Here is a 27,818-nt window from a genome sequence, read left to right as displayed (position 1 = left end):
TTCCACATTCCCCGCATGCTTCCCCGCTGGAATGCTTTGCTGGGGTCTTCTTTACGGCCTCATAAATCAGTTAATTTAGCCTCCCCACACTTTAAGGTGGGACCTAATTTTCCTCCTTGACAGATGCAACTGTCTTTTGGGTTGCAAAGGTCAACAACAGGCTACACACTTGGTTGGAAACCCACTGCGACGCTGATGAAGCACTTCCGCATTCCCCGCATGCTTCCCCGCTGGAATGCTTTGCCGGAGTCTTCTTTATGGCCTCATAAATCAGTTAATTTAGCCTCCCCACACTTTAAGGTGGGACCTAATTTTCCTCCTTGACAGATGCAACTGTCTTTTGGGTTGCAAAGGTCAACAACAGGCTACACACTTGGTTGGAAACCCACTGCGACGCTGATGAAGCACTTCCACATTCCCCGCATGCTTCCCCGCTGGAATGCTTTGCTGGAGTCTTCTTTATGGCCTCATAAATCAGTTAATTTAGCCTCCCCACACTTTAAGGTGGTACCTAATTTTCCTCCTTGACAGATGCAACTGTCTTTTGGGTTGCAAAGGTCAACAACAGGCTACACACTTGGTTGGAAACCCACTGCGACGCTGATGAAGCACTTCCGCATTCCCCGCATGCTTCCCCGCTGGAATGCTTTGCCGGAGTCTTCTTTATGGCCTCATAAATCAGTTAATTTAGCCTCCCCACACTTTAAGGTGGTACCTAATTTTCCTCCTTGACAGATGCAACTGTCTTTTGGGTTGCAAAGGTCAACAACAGGCTACACACTTGGTTGGAAACCCACTGCGACGCTGATGAAGCACTTCCGCATTCCCCGCATGCTTCCCCGCTGGAATGCTTTGCCGAAGTCTCCTTTATGGCCTCATAAATCAGTTAATTTAGCCTCCCCACACATAGGTGGTACCTAGTTTTCCTACTTCACAGATGCAACTGTCTTTCGGGTTGCAAAGGTCGACAACAGGCTACACAATTGGTTGGAAACCCACTCCAACCCGGGCTGGCTTCGAACTCATGATCTTTTTGGTCAGAGTGATTTTAATGCAGCTGTGCCACAATCCCGGTGCAATATAACAGTACAAATTGCAATAAAATAAACAACATAACATTAAAATGTAAAACATCAAAACATATAAAACAATATCCACGGGACATAGGAACCAAACAATGGGCTTCTTGTTTAACTCTGCGTGCAGAGACATGTAAAAACATGACATTTAATGCGTGATGGGAATTCCCGGTTGCCTGCTTGTAAAGGCAACGATGACGTTGTTCTGGGCGGAAGAGCCAACTCGGGCGGAATAGGTTCCTTTCTTCTGCCAAAATCCATAGAACGGAGGAGGAAGGAATCCCGGGGATTTATTAGAACAGCACAAGAACAGAAAGGAAACAAACAAGGACAACTAATCACCTCTCAACAAAAGATTGCCCCAGGCACTGCCAGGCCATCAAATGCTAATCAAGGTGGTTAGTTGAAACATTCACATCTAGCTCCAGCAGACAAGAGTCCTTTGTCCCACCCTGGACATTATTCCACAGATATAGAAACCCCTTTTCCTCGTTCCAACAGACCTCACTCCCTCTGAGGATGCTTGCCATAGATGCAGGCGAAATGTCAGGAGAGAATGCCTCTAGACCATACAGCCCGAAAAAACCTGCAATAACCCAGTGATTTATTTATTTTATTTATTTGCTCCATTTATATGGCGCTTTTCTCAGCCACGGGCGACTCAAAGCGGTTTGCAGTAGCAAAATTCAATGCTTGAACATCATAAAATAGATTAAAACAATTAAAAACCATGTCATCAATATACAAACGTTACAAGGTCAATACCACATAACTCATGGCGTCTCTTCGTTAAAATCAAGATCCAATCTCGTCACCCAGTCGTTCCATGTTCCAATGTTTGTTGCATCGCCTTTCCGAACGCCGGCTTGAACAACCAGGTCTTCACCTTCCTACGACATGCTAACAGAGAAGAAGTGGCCAATCTAATGTCTCCGGGAAGGGCGTTCCATAGCTGAGGGGCCACCACTGAGAAGGCATGAGAAGGATTTATACCTTTTTAATTCCATAGAGTCACCTTTTCAGTTGAGAGGGATCTGCACCTATACATTGCAATACAGAACAATATGGAATAGAAGAAATCCCCGGGACCGACGAGGAAGGAACGGCCATTTGTAGCTTTTTGTGATCAATGTGAATTTAGTCTTGTTGCCTTCTGAATAGAGTTTTATACGCGTTTATAAATTGTAATATAGAATAGAAGAAATCCCGTTTAATGATCTCGTGAGAACAAACATGACGGAGGAATTCTTCATGTATTTATTTATTTATTTGCAGCTTTTCTATTCCGCCCTTCTCCTCACCCCATAGCAGGGGACTCAGGGCGGATTACCGTGTACACATATATGGCAAACATTCAATGCCAATTATAGAATCATAGAATCATAGAATCAAAGAGTGGGAAGAGACCTCCTGGGCCATCATCCAGTCCCACCCCATTCTGCCAAGAAGCAGGAATATTGCATTCAAAGCGCCCCTGACAGATGGCCATCCAGCCTCTGCTTAAAAGCTTCCAAAGAAGGAGCCTCCACCACACTCCCTCCGGGGAAGGCAGAGAGTTCCACTGCTGAACGGCTCTCTCAGTCATAGAATCATAGAATCCTAGAAGAGTTGGGAGAGACCTGGTGGGCCATCATCCAGTCCCACCCCATTCTGCCAAGAAGCAGGAATATTGCATTCAAATCACCCCTGACAGAGGGCCATCCAGCCTCTGCTTCAAAGCTTCCAAAGAAGGAGCCTCCACCACACTCCCTCCGGGGCAGAGAGTTCCACTGCTGAACGGCTCTCACAGTCAGGAAGTTCTTCCTCATGTTCAGATGGAATCTCCTCTCTTGTAGTTTGAAGCCATTGTTCCGCGTCCTAGTCTCCAAGGAAGCAGAAAACAAGCTTGCTCCCTCCTCCTCCCTGTGGCTTCCTCTCACATATTTATACATGGCCATCATGTCTCCTCTCAGCCTTCTCTTCTTCAGGCTAAACATGCCCAGTTCCCTAAGCCGCTCCTCATAGGGCTTGTTCTCCAGACCCTTGATCATTTGAGTCGCCCTCCTCTGGACACATTCCAGCTTGTCAATATCTCTCTATTTATATGTATACATTATTTTAGTAGTTACAGTGTACCTGTCTGAACGGATTCTCCCCTATGAACCGTCAAGGTTGTAAAGACCTTCCGGGGGGGGGGGCTGTTCTCGGTCCCACCACCCTCGCATGTGTATCTGGTGGGGACGAGGGACAGGGCCTTCTCGGTGGTGGCCCCTCGGCTCTGGAGATTAGAACTGCCCCTTCCCTCCTGACTTTTTGAAAATTGGTGAAAACTTGGCTCTGGAACTTAGCATTTGATGAGCGAGTCAAGAACTTGTGGCCACACGGACGGATGGCAACGAATTGTGATATCCTTTGGACGACTTGGCTTTAAGTAATTAATTATATGACTGTTTTTAATGTATTTTATGTATTAATGTATTTTATGATGTGATGTTTTAAACTATTGTCCTTGAATTATGCCCCTCTCTAGTGTACACATAGATGGCAAACATGCAATGCCAATTTTTGACATACAACATATACAGACATAGACAGAGGCTATTTAACTTTTTCTGTCGCTTTCCTCGTCCACCTGCGACGCTGATGAAGCACTTCCGCATTCCCCGCATGCTTCCCTGCTGGAATGCTTTGCTGGGGTCTTCTTTACGGCCTCATAAATCAGTTAATTTAGCCTCCCCACACTTTAAGGTGGTACCTAATTTTCCTCCTTGACAGATGCAACTGTCTTTTGGGTTGCAAAGGTCAACAACAGGCTACACACTTGGTTGGAAACCCACTGCGACGCTGATGAAGCACTTCCGCATTCCCCGCATGCTTCCCCGCTGGAATTCTTTCCCGGAGTCTTCTTTATGGCCTCATAAATCAGTTAATTTAGCCTCCCCACACTTTTTAAGGTGGTACCTAATTTTCCTCCTTGACAGATGCAACTGTCTTTTGGGTTGCAAAGGTCGACAACAGGCTACACAATTGGTTGGAAACCCACTCCAACCCGGGCTGGCTTCGAACTCATGACCTTTTTGGTCAGAGTGGTCTTAATGCAGCTGCGCCACAATCCCGGTGCAATATAACAGTACAAATTGCAATAAAATAAACAACATAACATTGAAATGTAAAACATCAAAACATATAAAACAATATACACAGAACATAGGAACCAAACAATGGGTTTCTTGTTTAACTCTGCGTGCAGAGACATGTAAAACATGACATTTAATGCGTGATGGGAATTCCCGGTTGTCTGCTTGTAAAGGCAACGATGACGTTGTTCTGGGCGGAAGAGCCAACTCGGGCGGAATAGGTTCCTTCCTTCTGCCAAAATCCATAGAACGGAGGAGGAAGAAATCCCAGGGATTTATTAGAACAGCACAAGAACAGAGAGGAAACAAACAAGGACAACTAATCACCTCTCAACAAAAGATTGCCCCAGGCACTGCCAGGCCATCAAATGCTAATCAAGGTGGTCAGTTGAAACATTCCCACCTAGCTCCAGCAGACAAGAGTCCTTTGTCCCACCCTGATCATTATTCCACAGATATAGAAACCCCTTTTTCCTAGTTCCAACAGGCCTCATAACCTCTGAGGATGCTTGCCATAGATGCAGGCGAAACGTCAGGAGAGAATGCCTCTAGACCATGGCCATATAGCCCGAAAAAACCTGCAATAACCCAGTGATTTATTTATTTTATTTATTTGCTCCATTTATATGCCACTTTTCTCAGCCACGGGCGACTCAAAGCGGTTTGCAGTAGCAAAATTCAATGCTTGAACATCATAAAACAGATTAAAAGAATTAAAAACCATGGCATCAATGTACAAACATTACAAAGTCAAGACCACATCACTCATGGCGTCTCTTCGTTAAAATCAAGATCCAATCTCGTCACCCAGTCGTTCCATGTTCTAATATTTGCCGCACTGCCTTTCCGAACGCCGGCTCGAACAACCAGGTCTTCGCCTTCCTACGAAATGCTATCAGAGAAGAAGGGGCCGATCTAATGTCTCCGGGAAGGGCGTTCCATAGCTGAGGGGCCACCACTGAGAAGGCATGAGAAGGATTTATACCTTTTTAATTCCATAGAGTCACCTTTTCAGTTGAGAGGGATCTGCACCTATACATTGCAATACAGAACAATATGGAATAGAAGGAATCCCTGGGACCGACGAGGAAGGAACGGCCATTTGTAGCTTTTTGTGATCAATGTGAATTCAGTCTTGTCGCCTTCTGAATAGAGTTTTATACGCGTTTATAAATTGTAATGTAGAGTAATATAGAATAGAAGAAATCCCGTTTAATGATCTCGCGAGAACAAACACGATGGAGGAATTCTTCATGTATTTATTTATTTATTTACAGCTTTTATATTCGGCCCTTCTCCTCACCCCGCAGGGGACTCAGGGCGGATTACCGTGTACACATATATGGCAAACATTCAATGCCAATTATAGAATCATAGAATCCTAGAATCCTAGAGTTGGAAGAGATCTGGTGGGCCATCATCCAGTCCAACCCCATTCTATCAAGAAGCAGGAATATTGCATTCAAAGCACCCCTGACAGATGGCCATCAGCCTCTGTTTCAGAGCTTCCAAAGAAGGAGCCTCCACCACACTCCTTCCGGGGCAGAGAGTTCCACTGCTGAACGGCTCTCCCAGTCAGGAAGTTCTTCCTCATGTTCAGATGGAATCTCCTCTCTTGTAGTTTGAAGCCATTGTTCCGTGTCCTAGTCTCCAAGGAAGCAGAAACAAGCTTTTGACATACAAACGTATACAGATATACACAGAGGCTATTTAACTTTTTCTGGCCACTAGGGGAGCTGTCGCTTTCCTCGTCCATCCGCATTCCCCGCATGCTTCCCCACTGGAATGCTTTTCTTGTGTCTTCTTTATGGCCTCATAAATCAGTTAATATAAATTATTTCTTCCCCCCTCTCTCTTTCTCCAGAGAATCCAGTTATTCCAAATAATTTAATGTAAAAGAGAGCGGGGGGGGGGGGGGGAATAATTCCCTTGTGGGACGGGAAGGCAATCGGGTGGTCATGGGAAGAGGAGGCGGAACGAAGGAAGGAAAGCGTGGGGTGGAGGTCGGAAAATAATTCGTTTCCAAGCAGGGTGTTTTGCAAAGCGTAAGGGGAAAACTACAATTCCCAATGACAGCTGTACTTATCGCAAGGGATTAAGTCCTTAGGCACGAGGCCGGTTGATACAAGCGTACATGCCGTAACTTAAGCGCCGGCAATCAAGTCCATGGTAGAGTCCCTATCGTTTCCTTCGCTCTCTCCAACCAGAGACCTAATCTCATATCATGGGACAACAGTAGCAAAATGGCAGTTGTGTAGTAGCAACAAAAATAATGTTGGCTGGGGGTCACCACAAGATGAGAAACTGTACTGAGAAACTGTACTGAGGGGTCGCGGCATTAGGAAGATTGAGAACCACTGCATTAACCTTTCCTTAGCTCTCTCCAACCAGAGACCTAATCTCATATCACGGGACAACAGTAGCAAAATGGCAGTTGTGTAGTAGCAATGTAAATAATGTTATGGTTGGGGGTCACCACAACACGAGGACCTGTATTAAGGGGTCGTGGCATTAGGAAGATTGAGAACCACTGCATTAACCTTTCCTTAGCTCTCTCCAACTAGAGACCTAATCTCATATCACGGGACAACAGTAGCAAAATGGCAGTTGTGTAGTAGCAACGAAAATAATGTGATGGTTGGGGGTCACCACAAGATGAGGAACTGTACTAAGGGGTCGCGGCATTAGGAAGATTGAGAACCACTGCATTAACCTTTCCTTAGCTCTCTCCAACCAGAGACCTAATCTCATATCACGGGACAACAGTAGCAAAATGGCAGTTGTGTAGTAGCAACGAAAATAATGTGATGGTTGGGGGTCACCACAAGATGAGGAACTGTACTAAGGGGTCGCGGCATTAAGAAGATTGAGAACCACTGCATTAACCTTTCCTTAGCTCTCTCCAACCAGAGACCTGATCTCATATCACGGGACAACAGTAGCAAAATGACAGTTGTGTAGTAGCAACGAAAATAATGTGATGGTTGGGGGTCACCACAAGATGAGGAACTGTACTAAGGGGTCGCGGCATTAGGAAGATTGAGAACCACTGCATTAACCTTTCCTTAGCTCTCTCCAACCAGAGACCTAATCTCATATCACGGGACAACAGTAGCAAAATGGCAGTTGTGTAGTAGCAACGAAAATAATGTGATGGTTGGGGGTCACCACAAGATGAGGAACTGTACTAAGGGGTCGCGGCATTAAGAAGATTGAGAACCACTGCATTAACCTTTCCTTAGCTCTCTCCAACCAGAGACCTGATCTCATATCACGGGACAACAGTAGCAAAATGACAGTTGTGTAGTAGCAACGAAAATAATGTGATGGTTGGGGGTCACCACAAGATGAGGAACTGTACTAAGGGGTCGCGGCATTAGCAAGGTTGAGAACCACTGCATTATTGTTTCCTTAGCTCTCTCCAACCAGAGACCTAATCTCATATCATGGGACAACAGGATCAAAATGACAGTTGTGTAGTAGCATCAAAAATAATGTTATGGCTGGGGGTCACCACAACACGAGGACCTGTACTAAGGGGTCGCGGCATTAGCAAGGTTGAGAACTAATTGCCCTAATGGAAAACCTTTATCTGCACTCTCGAGGCCACTTTGAAGCGGTACCAGAACGAACACCGGAGCAAACTGGATTCTCTGGAGAAATCGCAGGCCGAGCTGAAGAAGATCCGGAGGAAAAGCCAAGGAGGGAGGAACGCAACCAAGTACGAGCACAAGGAGACGGAGGTGAGTGCGGGTGTTCCCGCATCAGAAGGGGCTCCTCGGGCCTCGTTGGCCGCCCAGAAAATACTTGAAGGTCTTTTGCATGTCAGGAGTAGCCTTATGTTCCTTGTAGGGAAAAATATTTGGGTGTTGCATGCATCCGTAAACCTGACAAGGGAATGGGTTTACTTCAAGATTGGGGGTGTTGTATAGGAATTTGTGAAGCAACAACTTCCAATAAGGAAACTGAGAAGAGGGGGGAGGTGGGCAGGAAAGGTGTATAAAAGGAAGTGGTGGTGGGGAAAAGTCAGTAGTGTCTTTTTTGCTGCAGAGAAACAAGCAATATATATTCATTTCTAAGCAAAACCGGCTTGTGAGTGATGATTTAATATTGCTATATAAAACCTACAGTCTTACACACACACATATATATGTGTGTGTGTGTATAATATGTTAAATTGTATGCCAATGCTTTTATGTTAAGCTGCTTTGAGACTCCCTCGGGAGACGCAACAACAACAACAAGAACAACAACAACAACATATTATTATTATTATTATTATTATTATTATTATTATTATTTATTGATTTTCACCACAAAGTTACACTAAAAACAACATGGAACTATAACAAACAATTATAAACAGTAATAAACATACATACATGCCCTTCACCACGTCACCATCCCACCACCGACCTACACCCTGCTGTGACCTCCATTCTTCTTACTTTATCCTTTGTTCACTTTGCTTTTCTTTCCCTCATTTTACGCTTCTCATATCGTATTTAATCTACATATTAGGAGAGAAAAGTACCAGTTGTTCTCTATCCAACTCTCTTATTTCACTTAACTTGACCAGTCCTTTCTTTCTATATATTCGTGTAAAACCGTCCAATCTGTTGGGTTTACGGCTAACATATTATTATTATTATTATTATTATTATTATTATTATTATTATTATTAATCATTGGAAAGGAGCCCCCGGTGGAGCAGTGGGTTAAACCCTTGTGCCGGCAGGTCGCAGGTTCGAATCCGGGGAGAGCGTGGATGAGCTCCCTCTGTCAGCTCCAGCTCTCCATGAGAGAAGCCTCCTACAAGGATGGTAAAACATCACAAACATCCGGGCGTCCCCTGGGCAACGTCCTTGCAGACGGCCAATTCTCTCACACCAGAAGCGACTTGCAGTTTCTCAAGTTGCTCCTGACACGACAAAAAAAAAATCATTGGAAGAGAACATATTCTACACACTTTTCAATTTTTCCGGGGAAAAAATACCTTAGGAAAAAAATGTCTCCCCCCACCCCATTTTCCACCCCACCCCTGGGGGGGGGCAGGCCTTTCCACCTCTCCATGTGACGTTAGACTCCAGTTTTGCTGGAGAAAGACTGCACCAGGTTTGCTCTGTCTCAGCCTTATTTTTCCTCCTTTGCTCAGTACGTGGAAACGGTGACTTGTCGGCAAAGCGACATCCAGAGGTTCATTGCCGAAGGCTGCCGGGAGGCTCTTCTGGAAGAGAAGAAGAGGTTCTGCTTCCTCGTTGACAAGCACTGCAGTTTCGCTCAGCATATGCACTACTATCATGTGGAGGTGAGTGCGAGTGGGAGAAGAGTGTGAGTGTGAGAAGGGAGTTGCAGTTGCCCAATGAAAGGCCTTCCTCAGCGTCACGGGCCTGTGATTTTCCTGTGCACACTCTCTCTGATTGGCTCGCTCAAATGCGGCAAAATCACCGCAAACGCAAACCAAGGCCTGCCAGGACTCCATCTCGAGTTTTTGTTTGCTTTGCGTTGTTGGAGTCCCTGATCACTTTTAGGTTCCAAAAACAGCCTGTTTTGCCCACCAGCCTCCCTCTCATTAGGTAGATAATGCAGTGGTAGAAGGAAATGCGTGGTCTGTAACCCAATTATGCATTTCTGGTTGGAAAATACAGTTCTAGTGGACATGTGGTCACACACCTACTGAAGGGTTAAGCGAATGGTGTGGTGGAACTAAAAGGGCAGGCTATTACTATTATTGTTGTTGTTGTTATTTATGCCCTGCTTTACCTCCCCAAAGGGGACTGAGGCTAACTAAGCTGAGTCATGACCATGTAACACGTATGATGAGTAATGCACCATTCTCTGTTGTTGTCCCTGGTTGATGACATTCCTGTTGCACATATACATGTAGGCAGCAAGCATGTGTGCTCTCTCTTGACATGATTCTCTTGCCATAATTCCTTGATTAGCATTTGATGGCCTGGCAGTGCCTGGAGCAATCTTTTGTTGAGAGGTGATTAGATGTCCTTGTTTGTTTCCTCTCTGTTGTTGTGCTGTTGTAATTTTAGAGTTTTTTTTTTAAAATACTGGTAGCCAGATTTGGTTCATTTTCATGGTTTCCTCCTTTCTGTTGAAATTGTCCACATGCTTCTTGTGGATTTCAATGGCTAATCACCTCTCAACAAAAGATTGCTCCAGGCACTGTCAGGCCATTATATGCTAATCAAGATGGTCAGTTGAAACATTCACACCTAGCTCCAACAGACAAGAGTTCTTTGTCCCACCCTGGTCATTCCACAGATATATAAAACCCATTTTCCTATTTCCAACAGACCTCACAACCTCTGAGGATGCTTGCCATAGATGCAGGCAAAACATCAGGAGAGAATGCCTCTAGAACATGGCCATATAGCCCAAAAAACCTAGAACAACCCAGAGAGGAAACAATCAGGGACAGCTAATCACCTCTCAACAAAATATTGCCCCAGGCACTGCCAGGCCATTATATGATAATCAAGATGGTCGCCTAGCTCCAGCAGACAACATTCCCGCCTAGCTCCAGCAGACAAGAGTCCTTTGTCCCACCCTGGACATCATTCCACAGATATATAAAACCCACTTTCCTAGTTCCCACAGACCTCACTACCTCTGAGGATGCTTGCCATAGGTGCAGGCAAAACGTCAGGAGAAAATGCCTCTAGAACATGGCCACATAGCCCGAAAAAACCTACAACAACCCACATTGTGATTTATTGCAATAAAAATATGCTAAACGTGCGTGTGTGTGTTTTCTTTTGTCTGTGGGCAGTGCTCAGAGCTGCTGAGCGCCAAGTTGCCCGGGTGGCAGGAGACCTGCGGGGACGCCACCAAAGTGCCGGAGAAGGTCATGACGATGATCGAGGAGATCCGCACCCCGGGATCCACGCCCGTCTCTGGGACGCCCGTCCCCTCGCCCATGATCGAGAGGAACAGCCTGATGCTGGTGAGGGTGATGATGGTGATGCCGAGTGCGTGCCTGGCGAGGGTTGGGATGGGGAACGCGCTGCTGGGAGGAGAGAAAGGGTGACCCCAAGGAAGGACTTGATTAAGGCGTCATCGTTGTCTCAGCCTCGGGTTCTAGGCTGGGTTCCCACAACACACCTTTGGAAAGCTGTGTCTCCTCCAACCTGTTCTGTCCTGCAAACAGTTTTCAGGAGTTGCCCTGATTTGACTAGGAACAAAGTTGATAGACGCAGGAGAACAGGCAATCCATCATAACAACAACAAGAACTACTACTACTACTTTATTCATATAGGAGCCCCTGGTGGTGCAGCAGGTTAAACCGCTGAGCTGCTGAACTTGTTTACTGAAAGGTTGCAAGTTTGAAATTGGGAAATACGAACTTTAGGAGGGTCTCCCCAGTAAGAGAGACCCCTAGGACTGCACCAAAGAGGGCCCATGACCTTGGCGAGGCGTCAGAGAAGCCTGATTCCAGCAATTTTATTAATATTAATAATTGAAAGGAGACTCTTGCCAAGGCAAAGAAGAGGCACCGAGGTTTAATGAGCGATTCAGCTGAAGCGGATGCAATTGCAGTGATCATTCACATGCAAGCATACCAGTACATTGATCAGAGGCATATTTATAGCAAATTCAAAGTTGCAGAGTCCAAACTCCCCGCCCCGGCTTCCCTGTTGTTCCCTGCCATGATTGGGCGATGGGCAAAGAGTTGGGAGGCGGCCCTCCCGCCCCCGGTGCCTCTGGACCAATCAGGAAGCTCCAGTGGTCCGTAGGAACCAATGGGGAGACCTCTGCCACCTGGTGGCGACAGCCAATCAGGAGAGATGGAGGCGGGATGATGGAGCACAAAGGAATCTGGGAAAGGAGTAAACAAAGGAAATGCCATGTGGCCGGCGAGACAAAGGGGAAATCTGAAGCCAGCCTAATCTATCAACATGTGTCAATAGGGGATGGCTAAAACGCAAGGGTGTTGCACAAAGGTCCTGGCAGGAGTTCTTGAGTGGCCCAAATGGACCTGGTGTCTCTGGAAACAAGCTGGTTGCCAGCTCCCTGCGAAAGGAGGGCCGCGTGGGGGGGGCGTTGTGCTTGGGGCGGAGGCAGGACCGAGAGGGGGGCCTCCCCGGCCGATCTCTGACCCCCCGCTCACTGGTTCATCGGCAGAGGGGCAGCGGATAAAGCACTGAGTAGAACCACCCAAGGCCCCACCCCAACTCCTTCCCAATCCAACAACCAGAAAAGATTGGAAGTTTGGTTGAACCATGTCCTTGGCTTCCTTGTCCTCCTTGCGCTCTGAACCTGTCGCCAAGTCTCCTTCTCTGCAGAACTCTTCTGCGGCTTGGCTTCTCTCTCAGCCTTTGGCTCCCTTCCTCCTCCTTTTCCTCCTCCTCTTTTTTCTCCTCTTCCTCCTTTTCCCCCTCCTCCTTCTCCTCTTCTTCCTCCTCCTCCTCTTCCTCCTCCTTTTCCTCCTTCTCTTCCTCCTCCTCCTTTTCCCTCCTCCTCCTGCTGCTCCTCCTCTTCCTCCTCCTTCTCCTCTTCTTCCTCCTCCTCCTCTTTCTCCTCCTCCTTTTCCCTCCTCCTCCTCCTGCTGCTCCTCCTCTTCCTCCTCCTCCTCCTCCTCCTCCTCTTCTTCCTCCTCCTCCTGTTCCTCCTCCTCCTCCATTTCCTCTTCCACCTCCTTTTCCTCCTTCTCTTCTTCTTCCTCCTCTTCCCCCTCCTCTTCCTCCTCCTCTTTTTCTCCTCTTCCTCCTCTTCCCCTTCCTCCTCCTCCTCTTCCTCCTCCTCTTCCTCCTTTTCCTCCTTCTCTTCCTCCTTCTTTTCCTCCTCCTCCTCCTCCTGCTGCTGCTCCTCCTCTTCCACCTCCTTTTCCTCCTTCTCCTCTTCCTCCTCATCCTCCTTTTCTTCCTCCTTTTCCTCCTCCTCCTCCTCTTTTTCCTCCTCCTCTTCTCCTCCTTCTCCTTTTCCTCTTCCACCTCCTCCTCCTCTTGCTGCTGCTCCTCCTCTTCCTCCTCCTCCTCCTCCTCCATTTACTCTTCCACCTCCTCCTTTTCCTCCTCCTTTTCCTCCTCTTCCTCCTCCTCCTCCTCCTTTTCCTCCTCCTGGACCTTTCCTCGCTCTAGTCAGGAGGGATCCAGAACATGCGTGTTCCATTCCATGGACTTTTGCCCTTAACCCCGTTCTCTGGAGGAAGGACTTTTCCCCCGCCATGCCCACCTTTGAACCCCCAGAGTGTGCACCTGTAGCCAAGACGCAGCATTCCCCACTAACGTTCGTTCCCTTTGTGCCTTCAGATCGGGAATCACTACGACTCGGTGCAGAGGACGTCCCCCAAAGTGCCGCCCGCGCCCGCGGGGAGGGCCTTCACCAGCCCCTTGGTCGACATGTTCAACCACCCGCCCGCCACCGCCCCCCACAAGGCCGGCGTCGACAGGATGGACCACGCCACAGGTGGGTAGGTGGGAGGAGCATGGTGTGCCCGTAAAAGCCCACCTCTCGCGCAACACCCCCTCTCATGCGCAGCTCAGTCGGCCCATCCCTGGAACCAAAACAGAAAGAGCATTTGCAGAGAGTGTGATGCGCACCTCAGAATTGTAATTTGTGCCACAGAGGTTCCGAGTGCCAGTCTCTGTGCGCTTAGGAGTCAAGTTAGCCTTCCATCACCAAGTCTTCCAGCCACGGAAAGCGATGCCAGAGAATCAGGAAGGAAGGAAGGAATAGGAAGTGGTGGAAAATGGGAAGGAGGGAAGATGGAAGGAAAAGCAGAAAAGGAGGAGAAGGAAGGAAGGAAGATGGGCAGAGGAGAGAAAGTGGTGAGGAAATAAGAAAGGAAGAAGATGGGAAGGAAGAAGGAAGGAAGGAAAGAGGAAGGAAGAAAAGGATGAGAGAAGAAAAGAAAAAAGGGCAAGAAGGAAAAAAGAAGGCGATGGATGGTGGAGACAAAAGGGGTGAAAGGTGAAGGAAGGATAGAGGGAGGGAGGAAAAGATGGGAAGAAAGAAAAAGGAAGAGGGAAGGAAGGGAAGGAAGGAAAAAAAGAAAAGGATGAGAGAGGAAAAGAAAAAAGGAGGATGAGAAGGAAAGAAGATAGGAAGGAAGGAAGGAAGGAAGGAAGGAAGGAAGGAAGGAAGGAAGGAAGGAAGGAAGGAGAGAGGGGGGAAGGGAAATGGGAAGGAGGGAAGATGGAAGGAAAAGCAGAAAAGGAGGGATGGAAGGAAGGAGAAGGGCAGAGGAAAGAAAGGAGTAGAGGAAAGAAGGAAGGAAAAGATGGGAAGGAAAAAGGAGGAAAGAAGGAAGGAAGGAAAGAGGAAGGAAGAAAAGGATGAGAGAAGAAAAGAAAAAGGGGAAGAAGGAAGAAAGAAGAAGATGGATGGTGGAGAGAAAAGGGGTGAAAGGGGAAGGAAGGAAAGGAAGGCGAGAGGGAGGAGGGAAGGAAGAGATCGGAAGGAAGAAAAAGGAAGAGGATGAGAGAGGAAAAGAAAAAAAGGATGAATGAGAAGGAAAGAAAGAAAGAGAAGAGAGAAGGCGGGATGGGAAGGACAGGAAAGAGAGAGGGAGGGAAGGGAGAGGGAGAGATGGAAGGTGAGCGAGGGAACGCTTCTTGTGTTCCTGCCTTGACCTTTGAGACATCCTTTCACTAATTAGACATTCCACTAATTTCTCAGAATAGAAGGAACCACGGCTTCCAAAGTCAGGACCGCAGAAGCAAACGGGAAAGGACACTTGCGCACAGAACCCTTTTCCCCCAAATGTTGTCACCTAGCGTTAGGATGTCGTTCCCTTTCGGCTTGTGACCCTGTCCGGCCATGTTTTGACCGTGGTGGTGGTGGTGGTTGTTTCCCTCCTTGGGTGACCAGACCGCGGAGAGGACTCCAGCCTGTCGCGCTCGGCCTCGGTGGCCACGGGGCTGAACATGATGAGGAGGCCACGCGTGAGGACCATCTTCCCGCACACGGCCGGGAGCAACAAGACGCTGCTCAGCTTCGCCCAGGGAGACACCATCACGCTCCTGGTCGCCGAGGAACGCGACGGCTGGCTCTACGGGGAGCACGACGGCAACAAAGTGTGCGTTCCCTGGGACGGCGCGTGGGTGGGTGGGCCGGCGGGTGGGTGGGTGGGCGGGCCGGCGGGTGGGTGGGTGGGCGGGCCAGCAGGTGGGTGGGTGGGCGGGCCGGCGGGTGGGTGGGCGGCAGAAACCCAACTCCCAGGAGGGAGGGTGGCCTGCACAGCCGGGACTTGACTTACAAGCGCCCCGACTTAAGAGTGTTTTGAGTTACGCACTGTCACTTGGCCCTGGTTTTGCCTTCCGATATGACCATCGTTAATCTGCAGAGATAATCATAAAAATATCTGCAGAAATGTTCATAAAATATTCTTAGAGATGATCATAAAATATTTTTACAATATCTGCAAAAATAAGAAAAAATATTCTTAGAAATAATCATAAAAATATGTGCAGAAATATTTAATAAAATACCTGCAGAAATATCCATAGAAATATCTGCAGAAATACTCATGAAAATATTCTTAGAAATAATCATAAAAAAATCTGTAGAATTTTTCATGAAAATATATGTACAAAACCTGCAGAAATAATCATAAAAATTATTATAAAAATAAAATATAAAAAATATTCAGGGGTGGTTTTGAGTTAAGAGCTCAGTTTTGAGTTAAGAGCTCAGTTTTGAGTTAAGAGCTCAGTTTTGAGTTAAGAGCTCAGTTGGGGAATCCATTAAACTCTTAAGCCAAGGCACCAGCGTACTTCCATGCGCCTTCCCTCGATCCCAAGTGACTTGGCCTTTTGTATAGTTGTGCGCTTCCACCTCCGCACGGCTTTTCCACGGCCACTGCTTTGTGCCCGGAATTGTTCTGCTTTTGGTCCGAAGGAAGAACGTGGCCGTGTCCCCGCTCTCGCTGAACTTCTCCATAAAAGGCATATTATATGTAATAAAATGCTGGTTTGCTGCAACTGGCGGTCCTTTCTTGTTCCGTTCTAGGAAAGGCTGGTTCCCCTCGTCGTACACGAAGCCGCTGGAAGATCCCGTGGAGGCCGTTCCCGTGCCCGCACCAAGGTAACCTGGTCTTGACCGGGATTTCTGTCTCATGTTTGCAAGACAACCCGCTTTTTAAGAGGAAGAGCACTCCGGTTTTCGGCATTCAGCACGGCCCTGGCGTCTCCGCCTCGTTCGTTCTGAACCCGGAGTCGTGATTTCACCCGTTCCTCTCTCTCGCACCATCCTCCTCCTCTCGCTCTACATTATTTAACTCAGGGACAGCCCATGTATGTATGTGTGTGTGTGTGTATATATATATATATGTTGTTGTTCATTCGTTCAGTCATCTCCGACTCTTCGTGACATCATGGACCAGCCCATGACAGAGCTCCCTGTCGGCCGTCACCACCCCCAGCTCCTTCAAGGGTTTATATATATATATATATATATATATATATATATTGGGGCTGGGCAGTTTCGTTTCGTTAATTCGTAATTCGTTAATAATTCGTTAATTTTTTCAATTACAAAACGATAACGAACCATTCTGGAGCAATTATTAAAAAAAACGAATTTTCAAAAACGTTTTGTAAATGCTTCGTATCTCGATATTGTATTCGTTTCGTTATTGTTCTGAGGTCGTTTCGTTATTATTTCCGCATGTCTGGGCCAGTTTTATGGTTTAATTAGTGAAAAAAAATTATAATATCACACCAACAGTCAAGAACAGAGGGAGAGGGAAGCTTCAGAAGGTTTTGGAGGTTTTTTAGCGTATTTCGCAGTCGCGTCCGCCATTAACAAATCGATTCGTTATTGTTTCGGAAATCGATTCGTTAATTTTTTACCATTTACGAAATTTCGTAAATATCGAACTTTTTAAAAGGAAAATTTTGTAATTATTTTAAATATCGAAACAAAAAAAACCCCCCAAATACAAATCGATTTTAGAAACAAATTTTTCCGTTGTTACCCAGGCCTAATAGATATATATATGTGTGTGTGTGTGTGTGTGTGTGTGTGTATACACACACACACACATAATAATATAATAGTACTAATAACATGAAATAATATTATAATAGAGAATTAAAATAATAATAATAATAATAATAATAATAATAATAATAATAATAATAACATTAAATGAATACTTTTTTTCATGTCAGGAGCAACTTGAACCCACAGCTCCAGGGGGGTGGGGTGGGGGGGCTCCACAAATAATACTAATAATAATATCGAACATAGGATTCCTCTCCCTTCCTGTTCTCTCAACCCCGTCCTTAACTAGGAGTCATTTGGGAGTCAAATGTTTGTAACTCAGGGATGGTCTGTATGTGTGTGTAAAACTAATAATATGTAATATAAAATTCCTCTCCCCTCCGGTTGCCTCACCCCGTTCGTAACTAGGAGTCGCTTGTAAGTTGGATGTTTTCAATAATATGATAATAATATAATAATACAAATAATATATAATATAATGAAATAATAAAATAACAATACAGTAATACAAATAATACAAATAATATAATATATAATAAAATATAATATAGTAAAATAATATAATATGATAATATGAAAATACTAATAATACAGATTATAACAAAAAGTAATGCTTTCAATACATAATATAATATATAATAAAATAATATGTAATAATACAATAATATTAATAATGTAATATAACAATAATATAAGGAGGTGAATAATAATATAATTAAATAACCATACTCACAATATACAATATAATATAATATGAATAATATTATATAATAATTATATAAATAATATAATAATATAATACTAAATGTAATAATAGAATAGAATAATATGATAATATAATAATACAAATAATATATAATATAATGTAATACTATAATAAAATAACAATATAGTAATACAAATAATACAAAAGATATAATATATAATAAAATATAATATATAAACTAATAATACAGATTATAATAAAATAAAATAATGCTTACAATATATAATATAATATATAATAAAATAACAATACAATAATATTGTTGAAGGCTTTCATGGCTGGAATCACTGGGTTGTTGTGGGTTTTTTCGGACCATGGTCTAGAGGCATTCTCTCCTGACGTTTCGCCTGCATCTATGGCAAGCATCCTCAGAGGGAGTGAGGTCTGTTGGAAGTAGGAAACATGGGTTTCTATCTCTGTGGAATGATGACCAGGGTGGGACAAAGGACTTTTGTTTTAATAAAAAATGCAGTAATATTAATAATGCAATATAACAATAATATAAGGATGTGAATCATAATATAATTAAATAACCATATTCATAATATACAATATAATATGAATAATATGATGTAATAAATATATAAATAATATAATAATACAATATAATAAAAGAATAACACAATAATACTAATAATTCATAATATAATTAATATAATAATATATTATAATAAAATAGTATAATACTAGTAGTAATATAATATAATATATAATATATAATATATAATATAATATATATAATATATAATATAATATATTATAATACATATAATATAATACAGTAATATAATGGAAGGCTAGTACTTGCGGTGACTGGGGAGTGTCCTGTACTATAATAATAAAATAACAATACAATAATATTAATAATGCAATATAACAATAATATAAGGATGTGAATCATAATATAATTAAATAACCATATTCATAATATACAATATAATATGAATAATATGATATAATAAATATATAAATAATATAATAATACAATATAATAAAAGAATAACACAATAATACTAATAATTCATAATATAATTAATATAATAATATATTATAATAAAATAATATAATACTACTAGTAATATAATACTACTAATATAATATAATATAATATAATATAATATAATAGAAGGCTAGTACTTGCGGTGACTGGGGAGTGTCCCCTCTCGTGGCCGGAGTGGCTGACCCTTTTCCTCCCTCCGTCCAGCGCGTCGGTGCCGGTCCGCAGCGTCAGCTCCGTCAACCTGGCCGAGAGGAGCGCGGTCGTCCTTCCGCCGGCAGATTACTTGTCCACGGGCGGTCACTCCAAGGCCGCCTCGGAAGGAAGAGTGGACGCCACGGCGGCCAAGAACAAGGCCCTGATGAAAAGCCCGCTGGCCAAAGCGGAAGACGCGGCCGCCGTCCACGTGAGTCCCCAACGTCCCTTCCGGGCATCGCATTGCACCCGCCTGGCTTTTGTACATTGATTTGCACACTCACCATTGGCACTGGGCATCCGCATTGGCATTCGGAATTAGTTTGGGAAAAAAATAGTCTTAAATAAGGTTTGAATATTTGTATTGCATTAAACATTTAATACAAATATTAAATGTTTGCATTGTATTAAATTAAATTAAATTAAATCTTTAATACAAACATTTAATAGGAATTAAAGGTTTGTATTAAATGCAATGCAAATATTTAATACAGACTAAATATCTGGATTGAATTAAATATCTATATATATATAAATGCTCTGTGCGTCATGAGTTCCTTAAAAACAAAAGAACCAATGAACGAAATCACTCCAAATTTGGCAACAAAACGTCTCACTACACAAGGAGTGACCATCACTCAAAGAACTATAATTTTGTAATTTGGGAGTTGTAGTTGCTGGGATTTATAGTTCACCTACAATCAAAGAGCATTCTGAACCTCACCATCGATGGAATTGAACCAAACTCGGCACACTGAACTCCCATGACCCAACAGACAACTCTAGAAGGGTTTGGTGGGCATTGACCTTGAGTTTGGGAGTTGTAGTTCACCTCCATCCAGAGAGCACTGTGGACTCAAACCATGATGGATCTGGACCAAACATGGCACAATTATACAATGTGCATAAATTTGAATAAAGGTGGGGTTGGGGAAATAGATTTTGTTATTTGGGAGTTGTAGTTGCTGGGATTCATAGTTCACCTACAATCAAAGAGCATTTTGAACCTCGCCATCGATGGAATTGAACCAAACTCGGCACACTGAACTCCCATGACCCAACAGACAACTCTAGAAGGGTTTGGTGGGCATTGACCTTGAGTTTGGGAGTTGTAGTTCACCTACATCCAGAGAGCACTGTGGACTCAAACCATGATGGATCTGGACCAAACATGGCACAATTATACAATGTGCATAAATTTGAATAAAGGTGGGGTTGGGGAAATAGATTTTGTTATTTGGGAGTTGTAGTTGCTGGGATTCATAGTTCACCTACAATCAAAGAGCATTTTGAACCTCGCCATCGATGGAATTGAACCAAACTCGGCACACTGAACTCCCATGACCCAACAGACAACTCTAGAAGGGTTTGGTGGGCATTGACCTTGAGTTTGGGAGTTGTAGTTCACCTACATCCGGAGAGCACTGTGGACTCAAACCATGATGGATCTGGACCAAACTTGACAGGAGTACTCAATATGCCCAAATATGATCACAGATGGCGTTTGGGGGAAATAGACCTTGACATTTGGGAGTTGTAGACACTGGGATTCACAGTTCACCTACAATCAAAGAGCATTCTGAACCCCACGAACGAGAGAATTGGGGCAAACTTTCCACCCAGAACTCCCATGACCAAAAGAAAATACTCAAGGCCAACCAGTCCAACTCCCTTCACCAGGGTAAGAAAACGTAATCAAAGCCCTCCTGACAAAGACCCATCCAGCCAGAGATATAAACAGATATGATTCACACCCAGAGAGAGATATAGTATCATAGATTTGAAAGGGGCCCCTAAAGAAGGACAATAATATGTTGCATGTTCCAGGGTGGGCAAACCAGACACTCTCCACATCAACACTGGCAAAGAAACAGCAAGAAATACTATTTACTCACAAGCATCAAGACATGACATATATTAGAAGCCATTACTTTATTTTCCAGATCACCAGACTGGGCCACAGCAACGCCTGGCAGGGGACGGCTAGTCTTCGTATAATATTTGTGTGTTTCAAATTGTATTGCCGTGCTTTTTAAGGTAACCCGCACTGAGTCTCCTTGTTGGAGAAAAAGCAGGGTGCAAATAAACATAATAATAATAATAATAATTTAATAATATATAATAACTAGCTGTCCCCTGCCACGCATTGTTGTGGACCAGTATGTTGATTTAGAAAATGGCCTTTGGTGTCTTAAGTATTTTCTGATGGTCGTGGGGGTTCTGTGTGGGAAGTTTGCCCTGATTCTGTCGTTCGTGGGGTTCAGAATGCTCTTTGATTGTAGGTGAACTGTGAATCCCAGTGACTACAACTCCCAAATGTCAAGGTCTATTTCCCCCAAACTCCATCTGTGTTCATATTTGGGCATATTAAGTGGCAAGTTTGGTCCAGATCCATCATTGGTTGAGTCCACAGTGTAGGTGAACTGCAACTCCCAAACTCAAGGTCAATGCCCACCAAACCCTTCCAGTATTTTCTGTTGGTCATGGGAGTTCTGTGTGCCACGTTTGGTTCCATTCCATCGTTGGTGGAGTTCAGAATGCTCTTTGATGGTAAGTGAACTATAAATCCCAGCAACTACAACTCCCAAATGACAAAATCATAATTTTTTGAGTGATGGTCACTCCTTGTGTTGTGAGATGTTTTGTTGCCAAATTTGGTGTGATTTCGTTCGTTGGTTCTTTTGTTTTTAAGGTACTCATTACGCACAGAGCATTCATATATATATAGATAATAATAATAATAATAATAATAATAATAATAATGCATTCTAATACTAATAGTAGATACAAAGCCGCAACTCATTTTCAGAGAAGCTGCTTTAGAAGAAAAGCTCTAGATCAGGCGTGGGTGTTCTGTCGCCGCTGGACCTGAAATGAAGTGCCTTTAAGAGGGGATGTATGGCTTGGATCCAGCGGGAAGCCCGGGGACCCGAAAAGAAGCCTTTAGAGAAATTTCCCTCATTAAACAGTCTTTAGGAGGCTTGAGCTTAAATATAACGGCCATTTATTGATGAACAAACAGGAATTGTAAAGCTTTCTTAACAGTGTCTTGGCTCTTGCAATCTTGTTCATAGGGAACAGGCACTATCTTCAAAAACCTTGTTTGAAGGAAAATTCCCCATTCTAGCTCCTCCCAGGCTGCTCTGAACCTAAACCGTATTGATGTGGATCCACTACCGGGCTGAACTGCGTCTCAAAACCGAGTGGACCTACCAGTAGGCCTGTAGTCACTTAGCTGGAGATCTTGACATTTAAAGCTGTCATTCCAAAATTCCTCAGGGCTGTAAGGCTGTTTCCCTGGAACCTTTGGGAATCTTCAGAGGCTCTCAAGACTGTTCTCCCCCGGGAAGTCTTAAGGGACGAAGCCTTTGCACAGGAGGACGTCTGTATACATCCTCTGCATTGACTTCCTTTGCTGGGACTAACTGAAAGATGGCCCCTTCCCTCCAAAAAACCCAGAGAGCGGCGGGACCAGGGATCCTAACTATAATAGACAGGTGGCTGGCCCTATGATTGCAAACTAAAACAGGAAGCCACCCTGCTGCAAAATCCCAAGCCTGGGATTGCAAACCAACATTTAATTCAAAGCAAATAAAATTGGAGCTCCTGGAACAGCTGTTCCAGAACAATGGGGAACCCAGGCCCGTGGGCCGGATGTGGCCCTTTGGGTTATTATTGCCTCTGGCCCAGGCCCGGGCCCCAGCGGTCCCAACCACACGTGGCTGCGCAGGGCTCTCCCGAGAACTCTGCGCAGCAGCAGCGTGTCCAACCCTCCTCTTCACAGGAGAACATGGCTGGCCGCAAAGAGGAACACCCTGCAGGCACACGTGGCTGTGCGGGGCTTTCCCACGAACCTTGCACAGCCACGTGTCAGACCTCCTCGTTGCGGAAGGACGTGGTGGGACGCTGTGTTCTCCTGCGAAGAGGAGCGCCCTGCCGGCACACGCGGCTGTGAGGGGCTCTCCCAACAGCCTCGCACGGCCACGCGTGCCACCCTCTCCCATGGCACAACGAAAGGTTCACTCCTCCTCCTCCTCCTCCTCTCTATGAATGTAACTCGTCCTAATGCATTGTCTCTCTAATTAATGGTTCGGCAGAGTGTGAACTGCGCCACCGTGCATCCAAATCCGTGGCTTGCTCTGCTTGGAAGGCGTTTTTGGAAACAGCGACATGCATTCCAGACCATGACACGCTCCCCGCACCCTCGGCCGGCGTGCAAAGCGATCCTCCCATTCTTTCCTCAAACATCTGCCACGTTATAAATATAAGCACTCCCGACTTAGAAAATCCCAAATAGTGTGTCTGCGTTCCAGCCACGAGCACGGCGACCTCCCCCCAAATTAGTCCAGATACACACCCGCGTAGAAATAGGAATCCCACCCACGCATGCCCACCTGCCCGCCCGCCCGTCATCATCATAATAGCAGTCGTAGTAATAATAGTATTAATTGTATTATTAGGACACGGCCTTGTGCGTTTCCAATACCCTTTGCAGACGTCTGTGCAAAGCAAACACTTATTTCACATTAGTCGTTGGCCAAGGGAAGCGTCGTGGATTCAGTGGGAATTCAGCAGCCGAACCTGGAAAAAGAGGCTGGTTTGGGAGATTGTGAGTGAGCAGGGAAACAAGACTGTGTTTGCGTTGTCATTTTTTCATGGCCGGAATCACTGGGTTACTGTGAGTTATCTGTATGGCTGCCTGGCCATGTCCCGGAAGCATTCTCTCCTGACGTTTCTCCCACATCTACAGCAGGCATCCACAGAAGCTGTGAGCTTTGTTGGAAACGGGGCAAGTGGGGTTGCTTAGGTTCAGGAATCAAGGAACACGACAGGCACAGCAGATTTCTTTCTTTCTTTCTTTATTTCTTTGTAATAAGCCACAAGTTTTATTGCAACGTGGCCAATGTGTTTGAGCTCAAAAACAGCGTTCCATTTAAGGCTCTTTTTATACAGAAACTGCCATTATGGCTGATGTTTTATAAACATCTTTAGCGTTGCAAGACTCACGTGGTAAACAGATAAGTTGACACAGCAGCGGGGTGGTGTGCTCCCTGTATGACGCAATCTGGTAGCCGCTCGCTGGACCAGTTGAAGTTTCCGAACAGTCTCCAAGGGCAACCCCACGTAGAGTGCGTTGCAGTAGTCTATTCTGGATGTAACAAGAGCGTGGACCACCGTGGCCAGATCAGGCTTCCCAATGGAATGCCTTCCATCATATTTTTAGCCAAAACTGATGGTGTGGGCATTTCTTGAAAACGTCTGCAATGAATGTGATAGTTGACGTGGGTAGTCTAGCCAAGCAACGAGACGTTTAAGCTAATTGGTTGCCTTTTAAATATTGTCCAGTGGTAAGACACCGCACGTGATTATTGGAGAAGGCAGGAAGGCCGGACCGTTCGGACAGTCCCCGTGCCAGGCAACACCGGGAAGGCATTGAAATGCACAAGCAGCACATGAGGAATATCAATAGAAAGGAGGAAACCATGAAAATGGACAAAATCCAAACAAACTCCAAAATCAGGACAGGAAATAAAGAGCAACACTCAGAAAACAGGAGAATTTCAGACAGGAAACAGTCAGGGCCAGCTAACACCTCCCAAAAGAGGATTCCCCCAGGCAGGAAGCAGCCAGGCATTGAAGCTGCAAGGCCGTTCAATGCTAATCAAGGTGGCCAGTTGCAGCATTCGCACTTGCCTCCAGCAGACGAGAGTTCTTTCTCCCTCCCACCCCGGATATCACTTGCCTAGTTTCCAACAGACCTCACAACTCCTGAGAATGCCTGCCGTAGGTGTGGGCAAAACGTCAGGAGAGAATGCTTCTGGAACAGGGCCAGGCAGCCCCGAAAACTCTCAGCAGCCCAAAATTATTTTCATGCTTTGGTTATGGAATGGATTGGGTCTCGTTTTCTGCACCACGGCGCCACCTGGTGTTCCCAACAGAGTCTGCACCTCATTAGGAGGAAGAATGGCCAGCGCTGGGCAGAAAAGCTGCTTAGAAATTCCCCAAAAATCAGGAGATGTGCGAATTGTTCCCAAACTTGGGGAGAGTGATGCCCTCTCATCTTGTGTTATTGTGTATTATATCGAAGGAGATCGCAATTGTTGTTTATTTTTAAAAAATGTTGTTTATCAAAACATTTAAAAATTCCCCAAAAATCAGGAGATGTGCGAATCATTCCGAAACTTGGGGAGAATAATGCCCTGTTATCTTGTGTTATTGGGGATTAAATCCAAGGAGATCACGCTTGTCATTTATTTATTAAAAATGTTGTTTATAAAAACATTTAAAAATTCCCCAAAAATCAGTGGATGAGCGAAACTTTCTGAAACTTTCTGGGCTCACAGCGGTCAATGTGTTCTCTCATTGTAGCAAGTTTCATGCCAATAGCTCTGACAACGAGGGAGAAATCAGCCCTGGAAGATCCCCCATGGGCACAATTACTTAACAAAAAAGTAACCAAAAAGTAGTTAACTCCTAATAGTTATGATACGACCTCATTGTACTTATTGACTCAAGCCGGGGAAGCGCCTGCTCTCTTCATGCACAGAATCACAGATCTAACCCCTGAATGTCCTACCAACGCCCGTATTGTTTTCTGTGTCGAGTAATGATGGTTCCCTTTCCTTCTTCCCAGAAACCGGACATGAATGGCATCGGGAAGCCTCCGTTCCTCAGGTGAGAGAATAATAATAATAATAACAATAACAATAACAATAATAACAACTTTATTTTTATACCCCTCCCTGCATTCACTCCCAGGCAGCCTGAATGGCCGATTGCAAACTTGTGGTGTGTATGTGTGTATATATATATACACACACATATACATATATATATATTGTGCCGTCACACCCAAACGCCTTATGATGTGCTACTCTCTTTGCCAGTTCATAGGAGATGCGATTGCGGAGATAGGTGGGGAGGGATGGGGCCTGTCTTATTTCCCTTGGAAGGGCATTCCAGAGACGGGGGCCACCACCGAGAAGGTCCTCTTTCTCGTACCCACCAACCGCACTTGAGACGGTAGTGGGACCGAGAGGGGGCCCTCCCCGGAAGATCTTAGAGCTCGTGCCAGTTCATAGAAGGAGATGCGATCACGGAGATAGGCGGGGAGGGATGGGGCCTGTCTTATTTCCCTTAGAAGGGCGTTCCAGAGACGGGGGGCCACCACCGAGAAGGCCCTCTCTCTCGTCCCCACCAATCTCGCTTGAGACGGTAGTGGGACCGAGAGGGGGGCCTCCCCGGAAGATCTTAGAGCTCGTGCCAGTTCATAGAAGGAGATGCGATCGCGGAGAGAGGCGGGGAGGGATGGGGCCTGTCTTATTTCCCTTGGAAGGGCGTTCCAGAGGCAAGGGGCCACCACCGAGAAGGCCCTCTCTCTCGTCCCCACCATCCGCGCTTGAGACGGTAGTGGGACCGAGAGGGGGTCCTCCCTGGAAGATCTTAGAAGGAAATGCGATCGCGGAGATAGGCAGGGCCCAAACCGTTTAGAGCTTTATAGGTCATGACTTGCACCTTGAATTTGGCAACTTATTGGCAGCCAACGAAGCTGTTTGAATCGGGGTGTTGTATGCTCCCTATCGTTTCCTCTGATGAGGAGATAGTGGAAAAATAGATATCGATTGATTGATTTATGCATAAAAATCATATGTACTTTAAATGTATAGCATATTCAGGCTCTCTCTGTGTGTGTGTGTAAGAAACCCAAGCTGACAAGCAGGCTCCATCCCAGGCACAGCCGAGAGGAAGGGGGGCATGTTATCTCGGCCTTCCAAGAGAGAGACAAGAAGCCACAGAGGCTGGTACGGAAGGCCTAGTGTCTTCTGAGTAAGAAGCCTCTTGACATCTCAGGGAGGGCCCCTTGATGGAGGAGTGTAAGACATGCTTTTTCTTATGTTGGAGAGGGAACCTGATATTCTTATGATGCTCAGATGACGTAGGGATGACGATGATTGTATGTTGTAGCATGTTCTTTGTTTGCTTGAAGCTGGAAAACTATAAAAGCCACAGCCCGCGCCTATTTCATTTGCTCTGGTGTTTTTTGGGAGTCGACTCCTCACCAGGCCCCAGCTGGTAAATAAAATCCGTGCTCCCAAATCTCCGGGACCTCTCTTTGTGTCTCCTTTCCTCAAAACCTATTCCCTGCCATTCCACCTCCAGTAAGGAGCCTGGCTGCCTCCCGGTATTATATTATATCATATCATATATTATACGAAGCTCTCCTTGTGGGAGTTGGAGCCCAAAGCAGCAGGAAGGAGGGAGGACGGAAGGAGGGGGGCCGGGGTCGGGCCAGGACGGCTGCCTCGGGCGCCGGTCAGTGTCTTCTCTTGTCCCGGACGGTCATTCCAACGCATTTTTTCCCCGCAGTGGCGAAAACCCCTTTGCGACGGTGAAGCTCCGCCCGACCGTCACCAACGACCGGTCGGCCCCGATCCTCCGATGAGCGAGACGCCCCTCCTTGTAAATCGCGAGACGTCGTGGGCAACATGGATCCGTGTTCTGCCTGGCCTTTGGGAAAGTGTATTTAAGTGCAACGAGTGTGTACAGTAGAAAGCAAAGGGTTTCCTCGCCCTCAAGCATGGCTGCTTCCTCCGTTTGCTAATTATTATTATTATTGATGATGATGATGATGATGCTGAAACCCCTTGATTGGGTCTATGGGTACGTTCCAATTATTTAATAAAGAGGCGTGTAGAGATTTTTA

General features: G+C 45.3%; 1 protein-coding gene across 1 annotated transcript in view; it reads left to right on the top strand.

Annotated features, from left to right (window-relative positions):
* The window catches only part of LOC137098019 (BAR/IMD domain-containing adapter protein 2-like 1), a 75,691-nt gene extending 47,873 nt beyond the window's left edge, over nt 1–27,818 (top strand). The window contains exons 6-14 of the mRNA XM_067473709.1: nt 7,801–7,938; nt 9,351–9,503; nt 10,980–11,153; nt 13,460–13,616; nt 15,021–15,228; nt 16,161–16,235; nt 19,127–19,325; nt 25,749–25,789; nt 27,482–27,818. Of these exons, the coding sequence (XP_067329810.1) occupies nt 7,801–7,938; nt 9,351–9,503; nt 10,980–11,153; nt 13,460–13,616; nt 15,021–15,228; nt 16,161–16,235; nt 19,127–19,325; nt 25,749–25,789; nt 27,482–27,557 (1,221 nt within the window). The 3' untranslated portion in view covers nt 27,558–27,818. The remainder of the gene's footprint in view (nt 1–7,800; nt 7,939–9,350; nt 9,504–10,979; nt 11,154–13,459; nt 13,617–15,020; nt 15,229–16,160; nt 16,236–19,126; nt 19,326–25,748; nt 25,790–27,481) is intronic.

This window comes from Anolis sagrei, chromosome X (genome assembly GCF_037176765.1).
Source record: "Anolis sagrei isolate rAnoSag1 chromosome X, rAnoSag1.mat, whole genome shotgun sequence".
Taxonomy (NCBI): Eukaryota; Metazoa; Chordata; class Lepidosauria; order Squamata; family Dactyloidae; genus Anolis; species Anolis sagrei.
Note: the sequence above shows the minus strand (reverse complement) of the source record. Positions and strands in the feature narration are given on the sequence as shown.